The following is a 21,469-nucleotide window of genomic DNA, read 5'->3' as shown; positions in this document are numbered from 1 at the left end:
TATTTGTTTGCAAAACTTACTATTTGTTTATATAAGTGATGTTTATTCAACGGGCAACACTTGTAAATGTCAAACTATATTAATGTCTTTTCTGACACGAAAACAAAAACACACGTTTGGCATGAAGTTTCAAGTTCTACATTTATCATTATTTTGACTGTGTCTGTCATGAAACATAACTCTGACTGGCTCCTCGCCTATCAGTAGTGATAATATTTAACGTCACATTGTGATCGAGCCAGTCAATTTGATTTGATACGACAATACACAATAATTTTCGATTGGGTTATGTGTTGAATCGTTACACATTCCGTAGTGATTGTATATAAAGAACTAGCTTCATAACGTAATTTTAAAAGAAGGTACGAAGTAGTGACTTGAAACGACAAGACGGTGAACTTATAGGTGCTTGGCTCTCCTAGCGTAGACGCAGCTTAATATTTTATTATCTCGGTTTCCACATCAGTCTCAAGTGTAGTTCAGAATATCAGATAAAAGTTATGACATTAATTAACGTTTAGGAAAAAGTTGACTTTTGAATTGAATGGTAATTCTGAGCTCGAAGTTTCTATCAACACTTTTTCCGACGATTCGTAGAAATATGTCTCAGAAACACTTGCCTCTGTTCCTTGAGGGAGAAGTGGTGAAAGGTTTCGGAAGAGGTTCCAAGGACCTTGGATGCCCTACAGGTAATTGATAAATATATTTAAAATTGGATGAATAGTTATTATTATTTCTTGAATGTTAAACAAGTTAGCTTCAGTTATCTCTTTATTAAAAGGTCATCATAGCTATTAAGATGTTTTGGTGTGAGTCTGATTGTCTGACTGAGCAGTATATATAAGCATGACTGTGCATGTCAAGGATAAAGACAGTAAAAATAAATAGATAACATTGAGACTTTATTATTTCTCATTAAGATAAGTTAATATTTTGAAATCTTTTCATAGTATTTGCTTAGCCCACAAAATACTATGATTATACTTTTTGGTGAAAATAAGTGTTTGGTCCCATTAATAGTTTCAGAAAAGATGGAAACAACCCTACATATAATAATGCTTTACTAATTAAATTAATTTCCAGCTAACTACCCATTGGAAGTAGTGCAATCCTTGCCCAAAGATCTGGAACCAGGAGTGTACTATGGCTGGGCACAACTGGACTCCGGCACAGTTTATAAAATGGTGGCTAATATTGGTTGGTGCCCATTCTACCAGAATCAACAAATGTCTGTTGTAAGTACACCTATATATAAAAAAAGAAAATTATATTTTGTTGTAATTTAAACTGCCTACTAAAATAAAAAATCATGTATTTTTTTTATTTACGAGTTAATTGTAAGTAAGTCATTGAAGTATTGGCTTACTAAGAATATGAAAATCTTTTTAACATGTTGAACACCACAATAAAAATCGTGTTTGTCATGTCAGACACACGGTGTCCATCACGGCGTTCAACATGTCAAGTGAATACCTACATACAATATTAAATGGAACATTACACTAAGAAACTAATAGTGTCCTTGATACCAAGACTTTATTTCATACATTATTTATAACATATATTATTATTTATTCAGCTTAAAAGTTTAAATTTTATTTAAAACTGATAAATTTGGTTACCAATTACAGTAGTTATCAACTGTTACTTAGCTGTAGCAATACTTAAACATTGCAAGTATATAAGTAATACATGTTTGTTCAAAACAAAATTGAATCTAACTTGTTATAAATGACGCATTTATTGATAAAAAGAATAAAATCCATAATACAATGGGCTGAACTGGGTACCTACGCAGCTACGTACATTAATATGTCATGATGTATCTGTGGAAATAAAAGTGTATGAATCCGGTTTTTATTGCATTACCTCATAATCCTACCAAGATTACAAGATAACCTGAAGTACTGAGTTGATTTGTCATGATGCGCAAGATTAACAAATTGTGTTGATAGCGCTAATTCGTAACTACGTAACGGAAATGCTTGGCCTAGTGGCCTGTATCAATATATTAATGTTCCAAATGTGTTGTTTTATAACGGATGTGTCGGTATTGGTATTTAAACCAGTAAAATATTTTCGTTTACCTAATTAGGTAGGTATTTATTTACTTGTCGTGGCGTATCAATAGTAATGATGCTGATTTATTTTGTATATAAACCTCATAAGCTCGGTAATTACGTTTGGGGTTCGCTTCTATAATTATTAAGGTTTTCAAATATATTACTGAGTCAGTATAGCTTCCATTCTATGAACATAAGCATAACTTCGTGTGACATCATTCTTGGTTTTCCACTGTTATTTTAATGTACAAGTTCATAGAAGCAGTAAAATGTTGTATTCAAGAAAACTGATATGAAAATCGTTACGAAATATCGCTGCGGTAACCCTTTGGGTCAATCCTGCTTGGACCGAGCTTACCTCAGGTACTCAGTATATTACATATTTAGTCGTTTATACGAAACAACATACCTGGTATAAGACTTATTTGCAAATAAATTATCTAATGAAATTATTAGAATAAGATACTGCTAAGAAAATATTTAAACTAGGTACGACTATGTACACAAAAGCAGTTGAATTCGTGTCATCATATTACATATTATGTGTTTGTAACGTATTTAATTCGTCGAGATTCCTCTCCACAACAGGTTTCTCATGGTAAACATTTCAAACTTTCGGTGTTCGTGACCCTAAAACCTTGTTAATTATTTAGGCTGCTAATTTTAAGGCCAGGTAGAAGGCCTTGCTAAGATTACGATATTTAACGGTATCGTTGTTTGAATGTTAGTCAACATTAGCTAGAAATCCGTTTCATCCTTCGGGTTCGATTCCTGCAAGCAAATATGGTTCTCAAATGTTTGTTGTGAGAATTTGTATGTTCCTTACGGTAATTTTGAATATTGGGTTACATGTCTCCAAATTTGTGACTTTATAGTTAAGGATATCGAGCAAGTATTAACATTCCTTGTTTTTTGCAGGAAACCCATGTAATACACAAGTTTGACACAGACTTCTATGGATCACTTTTGAAAGTAAGCCTGGTTGGTTACTTGAGAGGCGAGAAGAACTTTGGATCATTGGATGATCTAATACAAGCAATCAAGAATGATATAATTAATGCCAAGAATATGTTAGAGTCGCCTGAAGCACAAATCGTAAAAGAAAATAGTTTTTTTACGAAGTCTAAACATATTTGACTTTATTGTAATTTTACATGCATGTTACCACTGTTGATTATTTCTACATATTGCTGTAGTTCCATATGGATTGTTTGTTTATTTCAGTTTTATTATTAAGATAATACCAAGTGTTCACTTTGACATGTATAATTTATACTATTAGTCCAATTTTTATTTAATTCTTTTATTTTGAAATCATGATAATGAATGGATATAGGGTGTGGCTTGCTATATAAATAAATGCATATTTTGTAGTATATAGGGGCTATTCCTAAACTATGTGATATTTAAACAAAATGTGCAATGATGTTAGTGTTATGAATAAAATATATTTTAAATATAATAATGAAATGTTAATTCTAAACAATCAAACCACAACATTCCCTTTCGAAAAAGCCTTTTATTGGTAGTGCTTATCTGGATTCATTTTAACAAACTGTAAAATATCTCTCCTTCTCACATTGGAAATAAAAGAATCTTAAATTAATAGGGCTCTCTCTCCAGGTAAAATTAATGTTGTTTTCTTCTAAATGAACATCCTGAAACAAAGCAATTCAATTAGACTTAATCACAAATCCCATTTGTTGTAACATAATTCATCTTGATTGTATCTATCAGTCTATTCTGCAAATTTGTTCTTTTACTCAATGCAGTAAGTTCATTGACTTATGCAACTTAGTAAATACATTTTTATTTAGATAAATGGTATTTACATTACCTACTATACGATACAAAGTAAGTCCATAAATATCAATTGCACAACTCGAGCAACATTCATCTAATACTAAATAACAATTGCACTAGTTGTGCAATCCAAACAAAATGTTATTGTAGCAGAGACAATTTAGATAACATACATTTGGGATTGGCACTCATTTCCATAGGCTTATTTAAAATGACAATATTTATCCAATGATAAGAAAATATTTTAAACCTTGCTTGGAGCTTTACATTTGTTTGATGATATTAACTGTAATAGTGGTTTCATGTCATTGGCATTAATATTAAACAATAGAGTGTTTGTCCACTTGACTTAACCTCCAAATTTTTGATATGACAAACAAATGAATTATTTAAATATATGCTGAGGAAAGGGTTTGCAGGATTTCACATATCACAAGAGATTGATGGAAGCTTCTTAAATAAATAAGTAAAAATGAACTAAGTGTCTATAAATGAAATTATTTACAATCGACATACACAATAAAAACAATGAAATGTGGAGTAAACTAGGCTGACAAAGCCTTAGCGATTTATAGCATTTTATAGATCACTGGGAGAAATATTCAGGTATGTTATTCACACAGTATTACACTACTTATGAAAACATGTTCAGCAGGTTAGCTAAGGCCAGGAGGTGGCAATATCGTTAAGATTTTTGCAAACCCGTCACCTATAGGGTAAATAATATGTCATAGTATCTTACCCTCCGTTAATCTTGCGCGACCACCGGTGGGCTGGCAAAGGATCGTTGAGCAACCTGCGCATACGACCACCCTTTGCGCGTGACTGAATACAGTTGTGATTTTGTAGCAGCCAGGGCACTTGACATCCATGAAGTATGAGTTTGGATGTGGCACCAGCCTCTTCAACTTGTGTTTCCTTTTCTCCGACGCGGGAGAAGGATGCAGTAAATCAATTGCGAGCTGAAACCCGAAGACGCACATTTAGGTTATTTGGTCACTTTGCAGTAATACATTGGTACTAAACGAAGTAATTAGTGCACTCATTATTGATTCAACTAGATTACAGAATATTGTTTCAGAATAACGAAAACTAGCTGAATGTTCAAGTTTTTTGTTAGTTTCATCTGACATGTCAGGCACTGCCATGTGTATCCGCTTGTTTAGACGAGATCGAGTATCCCTTTATATGAACATAGGCACTTCTCGCAAACTTTCAGAAACAACAGGCGATTGTTACGAACACAGAAAACTTGCAATATAATTGAACACAATGAAATATTTAACTCAGATAAATAAAAATACACACCGGCATGGTTACAGCTTTGATGCAGAACCGGAAAAGGAAGGCCGCCAATGAATCAAAGACAAGGAATAAACTCCACAGACAAAAAGATGTAGTTGCGTTCACATTTAAACCGCAACTGATACAGCTTTCTGTTGCGATAACATTTATTCGAATCAACGAAATATTATGTTTCACAATGAAAGAAATTATGACGAATTTTAATCAGAAGCTGAAAAGAACATTTTTGAAGCAATTTATGTTATGCCACCAAGCATTATAATTTCATCGTCTGTTTTCCTGAAGAAAACCTTTCAAAATACTTGATTATTCATAGAATTATCAGGGTCCTATTAATGTAGTTTGTGTTTTTAAAAACATATATGGTACATATAGGTCATAAAACCTTTTTAGTCATAAACAGAACCTCAAAACTAAACCCAAGTATAATTTTTTGTTTTTTTTTCTTCCCGCATGAGAAAGGTAGGAGTCGGCTACACTAGTTCTGGACGTTCTGGTGTCACTGTCAGATTTTTAAGACAATTTTGTTGTTCTGCAAACATAACCTAAAACGTGGATTTTGTAAAATAATAATTACTGCAGGTAGAAAAGCGCTTCTTAAGCATTGTTACATTAATAACAGCCTATTTAGTTTTAAACTTTCATATCAAATATGGCTGACGAGGAATATGAGGCAGAAGACGCGGGAGCAGACTACGATGATATTGCGGAGGATGACGACAATATTGAAGAGACTGAGGAGCAGGAGGAAGACGGATACAATGTTCAGTGTCTCGCACCGGGGCAGGCCGGCGGCGGGGTCGAGAAGTCCAAGCGCATCACTACGCGGTACATGACTAAATACGAACGAGCGAGAGTTTTAGGTAAGGTTATATTAATCTATTTATTGACGAACCTGTGACTTGATTGTTGCTTCACTTTGAAACGTTAACCAGCTTAACTAGGCAACATCTGAGATGTGGGGTGTGAATAATTATTTTATAGGACTGCTTACCCTTTTAGAACAATTTAAACTAGAAATTTAGGTGCGGATCACCTGTTTTTGTGTAAATATTTGGGTTTTTGGTAAACTAAACTTAATATTGTAGATGTATAATGATCTTATAATGTTGGTACAAGGCTTGTAGATATATCAAAAATCAACTAAAGTTCACATTTTTAACACATATTTTTTTATTCATTTCAGGTACAAGAGCATTACAAATAGCCATGTGTGCACCTGTTATGGTTGAATTGGAAGGAGAAACAGACCCCCTACAGATTGCTATGAAGGAGCTGAAACATGGCAAGATCCCCATTATAATCAGAAGATATCTTCCGGACCATTCCTATGAAGACTGGAGTATAGACGAACTTATTATCATTGATCATTAATAATAAGATAGCTTAGCTAGTTCTCTATGGTTTTGTACTGTAGTTGATGCATCATCAACTCCTTTGTGGGCCTTAACCATGATATGAAATTATAAGAAATATGTTCATAACTGTTTCAGTTATCTATGACGACGATGACATAAGCAAAGCAGTCACATTTGAAATACTTTTTTTATTCAATTCAGACTTGAATAAGAATAAAAGAAACTTATTAGAATTCCGATTGTTTTGCTGGAAGCTGAATAATAAGTTTATAATTTCCATTTTCATAGAGTTTATACTCCTTCAGAGATTCTGTTAATATTTTGTAATTTCTCAATCTTTACCTCAAAAAGTACCTTTTTTATAATATCATGATTAAGGCCTTAGTTTACTATTAATAATGTCACTTCATCATATTTTTAATAGGATGTCTGTGTAGTTCTAAGAAATAAATGTAAGATATTTTAAGTATAAAACCTGTTTTTTTTATGTTGAAGTGTCTTACATACTGCTTTTGATGCTGTTGAACTAGACAAAGGGAAACCTGCAACACTGATCTAACGCCCATATTATTTCGTTTGTTCACTATTATTATATAGAGATAAAAAAATGTGGACAATAAACCCAATTAAAGCAAAGTAAACCTTCAGCCTATGGCCAAGTGAAGTTGGGGCTGGTTTCCACTCTGACCGAATTTAGCGGATTCAGTATTGAACTGACTCAAGGTAATTACCCAACTCTAGCTCGCCGCGATTCGAACCTCTTTAAAAAAAACTCCCGCATTAAGGAATTAAATCCTTGTATCGCGGAGGGTTTCATAAACATTGAAGTCACAAGTACAAAGAAACCCAGACACGGGACAAGCATTCGCATTGATCACTCAAATGCTTGTCATACGCGGGGATCGAACCCGCGACACGTCGTGCTCAGTGGTTTGGCGTGATGACCTCAACAACTCATCTATCCGTACAGTTACCACGCACCGCGGAGATCAACAAATCGCGTGTGTGATCACTAGACCATAGAGACAGAGTCGAACGAATATCAATATTAAACAGATCTAGATCCTACCAGAACCCTAGTATGAAGGATAACAATTTATTTTTCTAAAAGTGCATTCGAGTTTTTGCTTTTGTCTCGCATTCATAAATATTGATCAAATCACAGGGAATTGAACTTAGGCGTGTCGTCACTCCTGTTTATAAATTCTGCGAAATCGTACGACATAGATAAATCTAAAGTTTAAAGCAGTTTACTTCGTCGATTTTTATTGTTCAGATAAAGGCAAAAATACGCGTCACTTATTTTTTTATCGTAAAATTTTTGAATTTTATATAATTTTATATTCATCATCCCTACAGTAAACCGTTAAACAATTCGGTTACAATTGGTGTTTTGTTAATACTAGTTTCTCACGGCTTCGCTCGCGTTGATGTTAGTTACCGTTACAAGGAGTTACGTATGTTAGCTGCCGTATTTAGAAATTTTATCAAATTATTTATATGCAAAAGTATTAATTAGTTCCGTACTCAAAAGATAGGTTAACACGGAACCCGGTAAACCAATCATTTTAAGATTTCAACATTTGAGCATATAATAATACTAGCTATTGCCCGCGACTCCGTCTGCGTGGACTTCAGTTTACAGCGTTCGGTGGTCGCCTTTTCCATGGGAATACGTCCCCTTAGTGATCTTATAGCTTTTACACACCTCTTCGGGAACTATTTCAAAAATCGGGATAAATGGTAGCTTATGTTCTTTTCCATGTCAATGGCTATATGTATGCCAAATTTCATTTTGGTTCTTCCGTTTTTGCGTGATTGAGTAACAAACATCCACACTTTCACATTTATAATATTAGTATGAATGATGAACGACACGAAACAAATCGAAACGAACCAGTTTTTCTTACTGTTCAATAACTTCTATGTTTTGCTGTAACTCTCTATTAGGTTAGGTAAGTCAAAATCAAACAAACACAAAATTAAAAAAAAACATTTTTGTCCCAATGAATATGACTAAGCTTAATATGTCCAGCTTTTCCTAGCGTAACTGCTATGCTCTGTATCCAGATCGGAAACTGGTGCTCAATTTTTTATTTTAAGAAATTCTTAGTAGCACTCTCGCTGTTTGGAATTGTGCCCGGTAAATAACGATAGCTTTGTCCCCACTGACATAGGACGACACACTGTGAACTGTGAGTAGACGCAGCGGGCACCACTCAACGCGGTAGAATTGAGTGGTAATGATGAAGTCATCATTGTAGATTCAATTCAGGCAAATTAGCCTGTACTAAATCAAACCTGGATCCGAAAACATAGGATTAAAAAAAAACCCGGAAGTCTAGAGTTTGTAAGAGAATTTCAGTAGTAAGCTGTTTTCTACTGCCAATTTGAAGCATCAAAAAAGCAGGGTGACATTGTAGAAGAAAAAGAATGGACACCTGGCCAAGCTTTGACACTTTCGCGAGAGTAACTACATTTTTTTAGATGAATTTAATTGCAATTCAAAGTTATACCGCTGAAAAGCAATTAAGATAATTAGTATTGCTGTTTAAGAGAAAGATCTAGCTAGTTCGGTTTCTATCGAGCGTTCGTTATTTGATCCCAGTTATAATGATTTAAAGAGGTCAAAGCAGTGGCGCTAGCCCGGTACGTTGAGCCATTACTGTTGTTTAATGAGTGTCTGGGCTTTCTCACCTTGTACATATTGGCAATATTCTTAGATCGCTATTAGGTAACTACCTATAAATCTTATGGTTCCGATTTACGATAAATGCGTTAGTGACAGCGTGAAACTCATAAATCAATTAGCCAACTGAATAATTAAAAGTATTACTACGTTATTTTCTTTGTGGTAATTATGAGAGATGAGACGATGGCGAACTGGATGGGACTCATTAAGAAACCAAATAATTTCACTAAACATTAATTCACAATCATACTTATTTTATTTCTTTTGTGAAAAATCTAGTCTGGTAGGTCTATAGTTTTGTATGTTTTCGTATACCTGCCTGAACGATATGATTGAAAATCTTTTTATATGGACCGTTTCCCATGGCCCGTGCGAGATTCCTGTACATAGTTTGATGTGTTGTTATGTGTATGTGTTTGTACCTACGGTACAAGGACTATCTGTAAATAGCTGCAAGAACACTATATTTGCGTGGGCACCGACTTTGAGGATGTCACTGCACCGAATGCAGTAATTTCAAATGCGACATGCTGATGTATTATAGAGAATAGACGCAGCACCAGCACTCCTCGCCGAGCCAACAGATCGTATACTCAGACAAGTATTAATGCTAGCACGTAATCAACATCTTGCTTGTCTTATTACGCTACGGTATTTAAAACATTGGCGCGTTCTTATTACATTCAATGTTGAACCAAATTAAACCACAATTAAAGAAAAGACGTCACCGTGGAACGGATATTTAGTTTCCCCAAAATAGTTGTTCTTGAAACGGCTTTCCGAAATAATAAGTCGTTTGTTACTACAGCATAAAACAGTCAAATTCAAATTGGACTTTGGAACAGTTTTCGTAATTGTGAAGATTTTTAACTTTTCGTTAATCTAATATTAGGTCCTCTCGTAAATTATATTAGCTCATAGATCTAAGATATTCTAACGCTTATTAATTCTTTACGTAAGTAAACTAAGTGCATTTGGAAAATCAATTTTTAGACGGAATCACAGTAGATAAGAGACGGTTTGTTTTTTTACGCCTGTAACGAGCTTTCAGGTGGATAAACGTGAAGTGCTATAATTCACGAAAGGTACTTCAGCATAGTTAAACATGTTGTGCGAATTATAAACAAAATAAGGTTTATTGAGAGCTCCAGGTTATGATGTGCGCGGGCGCCGCTGCGCTGTGGGCTGCGCTTGGCACGCGCACCGCGCTGAATATCGCTGAAAGCTCCGGCGCGGGGAGAGGCTCGCTCGCGCGCCAGTACCCCTCCGACCAGCGATGCTGTGCTGTCTCCGGAAATAGAGTACGTCCGTCGTCTTTACGTGCAGTGTCGCGGACCGCTGGCCGCTGCAGCCAATTTTCTAGACATTGAATTGCGGTTAATAATAGAGTTGTCGTTCAGTTATTATTTTCATCTTCAATCTTTCATCCCCTTTTTAACTGTACAAGTCAATTGCTAACCGCAATTCAATGGTGACGGTTTTGACCCGAGTTGCATTCCTGAGGGGATGCGAGTCGTGTTGGGCTGTCGTACTAAGTGTATCGATCATTTAGTGTAGATGTGTACAACGTTCTTAGATCGGCCGACCAGGTGCGCGAGTGTGTGTGCAAATGACTGATAGCCCAGCGTAGCGGGCTTAACTTGAACAACATGTGGAGTAAAGGAGTGACGCTATGGAGGTTTATGTTGTGCATGTTGTTCGCGGTGTCGGCGTGCGCCGCGGCGGTGCGAGGTGAGTCCGGGCGGAGCGGGCCCGCGCGGCTGCCCGCGTGAGTGGGAGCCGCCGCAGATCTTCTCTCGCACTCTGCGTCACTACATCGTTGCTATTTTCGGCGTAACTTGCGCTGAAATTATGTAAAAAGCTCACGTATGTGCTCTATTTTTGGCGGTAACCTTAGGTGAAGTTTTGTATGACAAAATGTTCTAGTGACCGAGTTATAAGCAGGTTCTGTCTATTCTCTGTCTTGTTTATTACACTAGGTAGCGAGAAGGTAGAGCGCTACCGGCCGCCTCGCTACATAGCAAAGCTAGATACGTAAATAGAAATACAGGGATTTGTCGTTGTGCGTCGCCATCTTGTGAAAAACGATAGGATCGTGACGACATTATAAAAGTATGACATGGATATAGGTCACGTCATAATTGCATGGTAAATATCTTACCTAACGTAATAGAAAAGTTTCGAACTATATCACCCCTTAAAATTTATTTGAGACGATAAATTATTTGGTTTTCTTCCAAGTGGTCCATTGAATTCACTTCGGTTATAAATTTGTATAAGATAGACAGGTGCTCTCCATTAAAAATGCGTATTATGTCTAAGATTTTGAAGATAAAAAGTCCAATTTGTTTTGCTGAGAGGAGCTAGCGATATATCGTCTCCGGTCACCGGAATACACGCTAATGCTTTGATGAAAGTCTCGAAGCGAGAGCAGAGACGGTAAAGTGTATATATATCCACATGTAAGCCGCCACATGTAGAAACTGTCAGGTGTACATGTAAGTCAATGTCAGCTAGCATAGCATACAACATAAAACACAAACAGCTACTTTGCGCGACGCATCAAGGTCGCCATTAAACTGTTCGGTGAAAATACCTTCCAGTGGCGTTTAAATCAAACACGAACATCCTGTTATTTACTTTATTTCAACCTCAACTGATTTAACATCAGATTTAATTAATCCAAAACGTTGCTGGCCGTCAATTAACCGATTTTCCTTTTTGAAAACCATCTGTGGATAAGCCATGCATTCGAAACTGTTCACTTATGTACTTTAAGAACTTTTAATAATTCGGTAATCTTTTTGGAAGATTGCACATTTGGAAAAGGTAAATATTAATCTGACGGAATCGATTCTATGTATAATCTTATAGTGGATATTTTAAGAACAAAACTGTTAGCAGATGATGATAGCTTTCTTGATGAATGAAGATGAATCATTGTTATGTAATGACGCATGGACCGGGAGCGAGGAAAACGTCAATATGAGTTGAAAAATTTTGATAATTGAAGACAAAAAAGTAACAACGAAGCAAATTTTTGATATGGTAAAACTTATAATATGGATTTTGCTAATCTTAGACGTTATTCGAATCAATTTCGGGCTTTCTACATTTGTTGATCTTTCACGTTCTCTCTTGGAAAAAAAATAAGATATTGAAGCAATTGACTAAAAAATAACATTATTAATTCAGACTATCAGAGTAACTAGCCAGTAAAAAAATACATTTCGAGGTAATCGTGGAACTTGTTGTGTACAATGTGGGATATCGGGAATGGGACCTAGTTAAACTACACTGGATCCGATATCAGACAGTCGAGTTTTGTCTTTCCTTTTGGTTCGAAACATCATAAAATCGCGTTTCAGAATGCTTGGTTCTTTGAGTACAAAAATTGTTTGGAGTTAATAATGCATAGGTATAGAGTAGGATAATTTTAATCCGCAAAAATGTATTTAGACGAAATCTATGTTAACTTTGCCCTGATCTGCCTTTTTAGGGCAAAGTTAACGTAGATTTCATTTGTCAAATCTTAAGCTAATCAGATGGAGGCAAATCAAATACGACGTGTCCAGCTATTATGGCAGAGGGAAAAAAGTCGCAATAATATTGCAAATTGAGTAAATGTTTAAAAAACATAATGCACAAAATACATTTAGTAAAACATTAAAGTAAAACTTTAAATATTATTTGTTTTCAGCTGACGAAGACGTACCATCCGAGTCTCAATGCCGGCCCTACATCGAGAAAGCTCTTAAAGAGCTCGAATCAGGAGATGTCGAACCAGGTAAAACATTTTAATAGCTTCTCACTAATTAACAGCTACACTTATCTTCTACTGTCACAATACAAGCAATTTCTATTGCCATTCTTTAAATAATTGGCACAGGGGCAAATTATAATTTCTCTTCAAAAACCTAATTAAAAAGTCTGTTAATTAAGATTAAATGATTTAGGTAGGCCACTCAGGTAGAGTCCACCCCTCTATTGTTAAACTGTTTTGGATGAAGAGCTCGTGTCTAAGCTTCAACTACACAAGTTGAAGCTAGTTAAATCACAAGTTAAGTTACGCTTCATATTGTCAGTCCGTGGACGGGTGACTTTACCGGTGGGTCCCAGCTGTTACTAAATACATCCTTGACAGTCGTTACGAGTAGTTAGAAGCGAGAAATTGTGACAACCAGTCTTTCGAACTATTACGAAAGGGGTAAGGGGGTCAGACAGACAGACACTCCTTGAGAAACACTCGTGCTTAGCTGCATCCAGCTAGACTCGAAGCCGACCACAACGTAGCTGGGAAAAGGCTAGGATGATAATGAATTGCCACTGAATCATAAACCACCTCTCGTTACTATTACGAAGCTTGATTTCGCTTGGGAAGGATTGCTTGTATGCGCTGTTAGCTCGGGCTAACTAGCTTAGGTATGACGGAATATTTTGAAAGGTACCTCTCGGTACTCTTGCTTGGAATATATGAGGCACTATAATAAAGATTCTCGAACGTAAAAAATCTCAATGTTAACGCTATTAAAAGTGACCTCATGGCGTAACCAGGAATAATCTCGGATTGACACAACTATGCCGGTGTTGAGATGTTAGATCTATTTTAATTGCGCCGACGTCTGCGCGTCATCGATATATTATCATCGCTAAAATAATAGCGAGTCTAATAATATGTATTTTATAATTTTAATTAGTTTATTTTATAGATGCGAGGACACATTTGTTGAGCTTTTTTCTAAATGGAAGTTGCCGCAAAAAAGTAATTGTGCAACAAAATATAAGGCGAAAAAGAGATAAGTAGATAGAAAGTGGCGTTAAGATCTGAATACGAAATTTTCCATAGCTTATTAGCTTTTGCCTAATGCCTTATTGTTTTAACTCGACAATCCTCATATGTGTCATAAAATTACTAGAATGCGTAGCTACTTATGTAATATTAGGTATTTATTATTTACAACCGATAAAACTACACACAACTCTGTAAACAATGAGAAATACTGGAAACAATGTTACACAGGCTTACGCAAAACTGGTTTCATGTAATGATTGTCTTCCAAAACGTATTGAAGCTTGGAGATCTAAAATTAAACCTTTATTTATAACCGGCCAACGTAGAAATTTATATAAGAACGTCAAACCAGGGATGTGACGGACTGTTAATACAAAATTATGACTTTGAAACGACTGCATAGATAGTCAAGGACGTAGCCAACGGATGAATCATTACGTAAAACTTTCTGAGCTCTCTACTCCTGGGGTTTTAAAGGAAACTTTAGTAAAATCTTAAAATTAAAAAGGAGAATCTAGAAGGATTTAAATTAACGCGTTTGGTAGTAGTTATAACGCAAACAATAGCAGCAATATGTGATAAACTGGCGTTACGGTTGTTAAGACATCACAGCTGCAACGCATTGGCAACGACCTTTTTAGTGGCATTGGTATTCAGCGTCGTAAAATAGCTCATAGGTCGATAACGCACAGCTAGTGTGGCATCCCGCACAGACAACACGATCTGTATGCAGGTCAAAATCCTTAAAAAGAATTTAGAAAACGTTAAACAGAAGAAAAATCAATTGGTTGAATAAACAGAAGGTGTTATAATATAATGGTCATGTATTTTTATGATTTGGCATAGTACTAGTATAACCCTACACCTTGCTTCATAAACAGGTATGTGGTTGAATGGAAATAACTGATCCGAAAATTATTAAAAAAGATGTAAAAATGCCCTTTTAGCGTAAAATTTGAATTTTCATTCATTTTTTACGCACACAAACATATTGATCAGTTTTTTTTTTAGTTAAAGATCAGAACTTAGTACATTGAAGTGGTATTTTAGTTATTATATATATATTGTTATGTTATTTCTTTTCTACTTTTTAATTTTGGTACTCAATTTTTGTGTCGTTATATGAAGCCTCCTAGCACAGGTTATGGCTCCTTAAAAGGAGGTATCTATCTATTGTTTTTACATATTGTATCAAATAATAATTTGGTGACTTTACTTTTCTTGATGATCTTACGATTCTATTGATAATTAAGTCGTTACAAAATAATACAAGATGGATATTAGGTATATATTATTCTATTTATTTAGTCACAGCTACTCTACTAAAAGTATGACAGTCAGAAGTTCTATCTGAATAAGAATAATGGCTAGAAATTCATATTTGTACCAAATTAAAAGGGCAGTTTAAGGGCAACTTATACAGAAGATAATTAGGTAAGTAAACAAAGTATTTTTAATAAAGTAATAACTAGTCACGACAAAACTCTTCTGACAACTGGTACTGAATTCACGCACAAATTATATTTAAACGTTTTTAAGTCTGCCCGTACTAAAAAAATAGAAATCTTATACCAGATCTCTTCTTAAACACGTTGGTATTACGTTCTTACAGATTCTGCCGAAAAAACCGACAGTAGTGAAGTAAGTGTCGACGACGGAGACGATACAAAGGAAGTTGTTTCGGCAGAAAGTGGCGGAGAAACAGCTGAAGCGGGGGAAAGTGCGGAAAATGATGCAAACTCAGTAGAGATTGCTGATGAGCCGTACGTACCTCAAGCGTCCGTCGAAGAATTAGAAGCTGGAGCCGACGATTCTGACTCAAAGGAAGCTACAGATGGAGGTAGTGACGAACAACAGGCCGACAATGGAGACAGCAAAGAGGAGACGGCGTCTGCTGATGAAGAAACAGCTGAACAAGGTAAAAGTGACGTACCCTCAATTGAACTATAAAGAAAATTTGTTTGCGGTGACATATTCGTAGAGTAAATAATGAACAGCCTTTATGTTTTAGAAAGTGGAGAAGAAAAAGACGAGACAAAAGCTGAAAGTGACGAAAACTCCCAGGAAGGAACCGAAGACGACAGCAAGGAAGTAAAGGAAGATGACAGCCAAGAAAACGAAAACGCTAGTCAAGAAGCTGCCGATAACGAAAGTAAGTCAGCTGAGGACGCTGAAGCGTCTGATGAAACTAAAGACGATGATGAAGACAAGACAAAAGAAGACGATGGATCTCAAGAAAAGGCTGATGAATCTCAGGAAGAGACCGACACACAACAAGATGAAGACTCTCAAGAAGCTAAAGATGATGACTCTAAAGATGCAGACGCTGGAGACGAATCCGAAGAAAAAGCTGCATCAGTAGAAGACAAAGAGGAATCTGGAGAACAAAAGGACGAATCATCTGAAGCAAAGGACGAATCGGCAGAAGAAAAAGACGAATCTGCTGACGAAAAAGATGCTTCCGGCGAAGAAAAAGATGAGTCTGAGGAACAAAAAGCCGAATCTGGAGAAGAAAAAGAGGAAACAGTAGAAGACCAAGATAAATCGGCAGAAGAAACAGCTGAGTCTGAAGAGAAGGAAGCATCTGCAGAAGAAGCTGAAGGAGGGGTAGAAGAAAAGTCACAAGAAGAAGAGGATGCTAAGGATAGTAAGGAGGAAGGAGACAAGTCCGAGGAGGCCGCTGATGCCGGAGAGGAGGAAGCTGAAGCAGGAGAACAGGAAGCAGAAGAAGAAGAAGGCGCTCCTGAGGAGGATTTATTACTTGTGAGTAGAGATTTCTCATCATGGCCAACCACCTTTTTGTTCTAATAAATAACTTTTTTTTTAGTTCTGTTGGTAAAAAACCGTATCAAACTGTTTGAAAAATATTTTGTAGAGTATACGAATATCAAGTGCAATAAAATAAAATAACAAAATTGCAGGTCGGAGAAATTCCTGAAAACTTAAGATCTCGAGACCACATCACTAAAATCCTCAGACTTGATGAAGAAGCGAGTGAAGATGAATTAACTATTGAGAAATCAGCCGACATTGTTCTTAGGGACCTCAAGAAATTATACGAAAACTCCATCAAACCCTTAGAAGGACTGTACAAGTACAGAGATTTAAGTAACAGGCACTTTGGAGACCCTGAAATATTCTCAAAACCTTTGATCCTATTCATGGGCCCGTGGAGCGGTGGTAAATCTAGCATTTTGAACTATTTGACGGGACTCGAATTCACTGAATGGTCGCTTAGAACTGGTAAGTAATGTATGAAAGTCTACTAGAGTAAAACAATAATCATGTAGTATATGAAAAAAAATACAAAAAAAATATCTGTGATTTCCTTAGGGGCAGAACCATCTCCGGCATATTTCAACATTCTTATGCACGGTAAAGAACCACAGGTACTAGATGGTACTCAGTTAGCAGCTGACTGGACTTTCTCGGGACTTCAGAAGTTCGGACAAGGTTTGGAAGAGCGTCTTAGGGGTTTGAGATATCCCAGCAAGATTCTGGAAAAGGTAAATAATAAAACATGCTAAGCAAACACTCACTAGCGCAAAACATACATTTTGAATAATCATTTTTCAGGTAAACATCGTGGAAATTCCTGGAATTCTTGAAGTGAGGAAGCAGGTGTCTCGAGTTTTCCCCTTCAATGACGCTTGCCAATGGTTCATCGACCGCGCCGACATCATCTTCCTGGTTTACGATCCTTCCAAACTGGACGTCGGGCCCGAAACTGAAGCTATTCTCGACCAACTCAAGGGCAGGGAGTCTCAGGTATGATACTTCATAATCTGGCGTCAAACTTCTCGGAAACTATGCAGTAGTAATAGCTATTCCAAATACTTACAATCGAATGCCAACATTCGAGCCAAATATATGAATAGTTATCAGTAACGCTCGACGGTAGCCATGTACCAGGTGCCAGATATTTTTCATCGACATTAGAAATTAATTGATTTAAATAGCGTGACATACACGCGTAATATGTATTATTAGAAATTTACACACGTTCATGGTGACAGAGTCTTCATGGCAACTGATTAAGATTTAGCGTTATTTATTTTTATCTTACTCATTTGGCATAAAACATTAATGTCGGATATGAGTATATTTTTGGACTGTACGTACATGTAAATATTTTCCGAATGATGTAAAATAAAATTACGAAAGTATTTTAGAGAGGTCTATTCTAAAGACCTTTGTAGGCTCTAGTAGGTATTATCAGCCGTATCGTAAAATAACAGTAGGTATAAGTATAAAAACGTATTTAAATAATTGTAAGTTGTGTAGATCGGACCGATACTAATTGTTACATTACTTACCTTAGACACGTATCGTGCTGAACAAGGCAGACACCGTGAAACCAGAGGAGTTGATGCGCGTCCAGAGCGCCTTGATATGGAACATTTCGCCGTTGATGAGCTCGGCACAGCCGCCCGTCATGTACACTGTGTCTCTGTGGTCCATGCCGTACGAGGCAGGCGCGCCCGTACGCTTGCTGCAAGCCCAGGAGAGAGAGCTCCTGAGGGACTTGCGACAAGCTATAGACAAGCGCATTGAGAACAAGATCGCCAGCGCTAGGAGATTCGCTGTAAGTTTCATTAAGATAGTAAATGACGTTTTTGAGTAGTGTAAGCAAACGATATCTATATGTATGAATATTAATTTTCACATCTTGTACAGGTCCGTGTAAGAAATCACGCGAAGATGGTCGACTGCTATCTGACGACGTATTACAACCACAAGACGATATTCGGCAACAGGAAGCTCATCGCTGACGCCATTATTGAAAACCCTCAGAACTACCACATCTATGAGGGATTGAGCACACTCACTAACATTTCCAGGTAAGTGTTGATTGGATTATAAATATATTTAGGGACCTATTGTTTTTGTTATGTTATTTTTATCAGTGCTGACATACATGAACTATTGTTGCATAGGTACGACCTGCCCGATCCCGAGACGTACCGGGACTTCTTCCGGTTGAACCCCCTGTTCGAGTTCCAACAGCTGTCGGCTACGTGCACGTACTTCCGCGGCTGCCCCATCACGCGGCTCGACGTCGCCATCGCTTACGACCTGCCCGAGCTCGTCGGCAAGTACAAGAAGATGGTAGAGACAGCCACGCCTCAAGGCATGCCTAAGAGTTGATGCCTCGAACGAACGAACCCCGCACCACACAACACATCCGCTTTTTAATTTTAGCCAATTGGATTGGACACATATTTTGGGCACATTTTGCATTTCTTCATCTAATCGGGCATCAAATCATGAAATATTTTTCGTTACATCGCATTTCTGTATTTATCAGTAATTTATTTTGCTTAATACTCGCTTGTTCCTGTTTTTTGAGGTGAATGATGTCGTATTGTATGGTTTATTGTGATTTTCTTCGTGCGTTTATTAGTGGTGGTGATAGAAAAGTAAAAACGCAAGACAACTTCCAATCCTTATTATCAAGATGTCTTTTTATACTTACATGTCTCGAATTGCAATAAATTACTAGTCATTATTGATGAAGTTTGTTAGCTATTCTTGTATCTTATTCTAAGGTATGTAAATGTAGGTAAGTATCCTACAACTAGGTCTAATAAATCCCGTACTTAAGCGGCATTTGCCGTGATTATTTCTTCGTTAGTTATTAATGAGACACAATGTGACTATGTATTTAAGTAAAAACAAAATAAAAATCTTTGATGTTTTATTTTACCCCTAAGTATTATACTATGCAAGATAAGTTGATGACATAATAAAGGTCTCGTGTCGAGTCTGGAAGAGGCTGGCACAGGACCGTAGAAATTGGCTGGAGAAACTGGAGTCCTATGACCAGCAGTGGGACGACAAAGGCTGTGTATGATGATGATGATGATGAAAGTATTATACTTAGATTTTAAGAAAGTTTTCTGGCCTAAGTAACTCAAAAGCAAAGTTCCAAGCGTTTCAATGCGTAAGTACACTAGATCTGTGTTGCAATGGTTTTATTTTTCAAGTTTGTCAGTAAAGTTAGTCATTAGTCATTAGTCATTAGTGACATCTTCCTGCTTCTCTTCAGTCGGACAACCTCAATAACGGAAAAATTGTAGCTGGAGATCAAATAGTTTGGAATGGTAATGAAATGTTAAGACTGTTTCGAAAAGATTGATTTTTATGATATTTAATCTGTTTCATTTTTTTATTAGTCTCAATAGTCTATGCTCACAGCAAATGACAACTATGACAAAACAATGACATGACAGACGATCTACCTCAATAAAATACATCGTCAATCAAATATCGTTTTCGGTCAGATTTTGTTGATTGTTGCGTAAAGATAATCTGTTCAGATTCTCTAGAACTGACCATAGAATTGTAGTACACTACAATTAACTATTCTTTGAAGAACATTACAATAAAGATTTAAGTTATGCACACAGACTTGTCCCCCCACTTACACACCGACGAGTGCAATGTTTTTATACAAAAGCTGATGGACTGTCACGTCGAGGTAGGTAAGAATTAAAATTACATAACAAATAACTCCTTAACATATCTTACAATAATACTCGTTACAATGTATTAATTATATAACTTACTATTTTCGTATTATCTGAGATTGGTACCCAAAACTGATAAAGGTAACCTAAAAATTATAGAACGAATATTTTTTTTGTAGAAACAGGGTAACCGTGGTAACGTTTTGATTTCAGCACCCATTTAGAAAGTTTATGGGTTATTGCAACGATTATGACAGGGATATGAGAAAATGCTTGAAAGCTGAACGCATTGAAAGACAGAAAGCAAACTTGGCCGAATCCAGAAGACGCCACGCTGAAATCCGAGCTAGAATAGCAGCACAACACCAAGCCGCACAATAGAAAGCATACATCTGTGTAAAACAATATAGCATTTATATTTTATTATGACAATGGAGTTTAAGATATTAGATTCAATACCCGACTTAACTAATCTTAAATCATTCACAGAAAGATATTTTAGTAAGAGATATATTACAAATGTTAATGGAATAAAAAATAATGACATAATGATAATGTTCCATTCAAACAGGATCGCCCTGCTCAGCTTAGCACCAAGCCATTTCTTTTTCACTAAGGCAAATGACTTTAAAGTCAATTACTCTGTGGGTAATGTAAACAGGTTAAGAAATTCTGTAAAGGGCAAGAGTAAGAAAGGTGGTCAACATTTGGTGCCTAAGTCTGTAGTTTGCAAGATAGAGTATGATGATGGAACAAGTTTTGATGTCCCATGCTGCATGAAAGGAACACTGGTTGAAGTCAATGAAGAACTTGTAAAGAATCCAAAGCTCTTGAAAGAATGCCCGGATGAGGATGGATACATTGCTATCATTTTATCAAGTATCGCTATATCTGAAGCAACTAAAAGTGAAATGTTAACACATGAAGAGTATTTGAAAGTATTGGATAGTTTTGAAATAAATGATTAGAAATTAGTAACATACATT

The 21,469-nt window shown here is 36.3% G+C and overlaps 5 protein-coding genes across 10 annotated transcripts; 4 read left to right on the top strand and 1 right to left on the bottom strand.

The window, feature by feature from the left end:
• Nucleotides 1-116: 116 nt before the first annotated feature.
• On the top strand, nt 117-3,528 carry LOC113499353 (riboflavin kinase). The gene is made up of 3 exons (XM_026879800.1): nt 117-689; nt 1,084-1,235; nt 2,982-3,528. Exons 1-3 carry the CDS (start codon nt 545-547, stop codon nt 3,198-3,200), a joined length of 516 nt encoding a protein of 171 aa, XP_026735601.1. The 5' UTR covers nt 117-544; the 3' UTR covers nt 3,201-3,528.
• A 34-nt stretch (nt 3,529-3,562) lies between these two features.
• LOC113499356 (40S ribosomal protein S27) lies at nt 3,563-5,284 on the bottom strand. The gene is made up of 3 exons (XM_026879804.1): nt 5,175-5,284; nt 4,609-4,828; nt 3,563-3,721 (listed from the first exon to the last, which is right to left on the bottom strand). The coding sequence occupies exons 1-3, from the start codon at nt 5,178-5,180 to the stop codon at nt 3,693-3,695; spliced, it is 255 nt and encodes an 84-aa protein (XP_026735605.1). The 5' UTR covers nt 5,181-5,284; the 3' UTR covers nt 3,563-3,692.
• Nucleotides 5,285-5,643: 359 nt separating this feature from the next.
• Nucleotides 5,644-6,998, top strand: LOC113499355 (DNA-directed RNA polymerases I, II, and III subunit RPABC2). Its single transcript, XM_026879803.1, has 2 exons — nt 5,644-6,034; nt 6,358-6,998. The coding sequence occupies exons 1-2, from the start codon at nt 5,824-5,826 to the stop codon at nt 6,543-6,545; spliced, it is 399 nt and encodes a 132-aa protein (XP_026735604.1). The 5' UTR covers nt 5,644-5,823; the 3' UTR covers nt 6,546-6,998.
• Nucleotides 6,999-10,437: 3,439 nt separating this feature from the next.
• Nucleotides 10,438-19,702, top strand: LOC113499515 (sarcalumenin). Of its 5 annotated transcripts, none has more exons than XM_026880020.1 (11): nt 10,438-10,522; nt 10,774-10,952; nt 12,922-13,008; nt 15,626-15,931; nt 16,025-16,776; nt 16,935-17,256; nt 17,347-17,519; nt 17,590-17,781; nt 18,335-18,598; nt 18,691-18,854; nt 18,951-19,702. In XM_026880020.1, exons 2-11 carry the CDS (start codon nt 10,871-10,873, stop codon nt 19,159-19,161), a joined length of 2,553 nt encoding a protein of 850 aa, XP_026735821.1. In that variant the 5' UTR covers nt 10,438-10,522; nt 10,774-10,870; the 3' UTR covers nt 19,162-19,702. The 5 variants fall into 5 exon arrangements, with proteins under 5 accessions (XP_026735821.1, XP_026735822.1, XP_026735825.1 ...); XM_026880021.1 differs by having other exon boundaries at nt 10,439-10,522; nt 10,779-10,952; nt 18,951-19,161; XM_026880024.1 differs by having other exon boundaries at nt 10,441-10,522; nt 10,798-10,952; nt 18,951-19,161.
• A 513-nt stretch (nt 19,703-20,215) lies between these two features.
• LOC113499520 (protein Simiate) lies at nt 20,216-21,467 on the top strand. 2 transcript variants are annotated; one of them, XM_026880032.1, is made up of 2 exons: nt 20,216-20,498; nt 20,697-21,467. In XM_026880032.1, the coding sequence occupies exon 2, from the start codon at nt 20,909-20,911 to the stop codon at nt 21,449-21,451; it is 543 nt and encodes a 180-aa protein (XP_026735833.1). In that variant the 5' UTR covers nt 20,216-20,498; nt 20,697-20,908; the 3' UTR covers nt 21,452-21,467. The 2 variants fall into 2 exon arrangements, with proteins under 2 accessions (XP_026735833.1, XP_026735832.1); XM_026880031.1 differs by having other exon boundaries at nt 20,218-20,494.
• Nucleotides 21,468-21,469: the final 2 nt, after the last annotated feature.

This window comes from Trichoplusia ni, chromosome 12, assembly GCF_003590095.1.
Source record: "Trichoplusia ni isolate ovarian cell line Hi5 chromosome 12, tn1, whole genome shotgun sequence".
NCBI classification, from domain to species: Eukaryota; Metazoa; Arthropoda; class Insecta; order Lepidoptera; family Noctuidae; genus Trichoplusia; species Trichoplusia ni.
The sequence above is the reverse complement of the archived record's forward strand: the minus strand, read 5'-3'. Positions and strand labels throughout refer to the sequence as shown.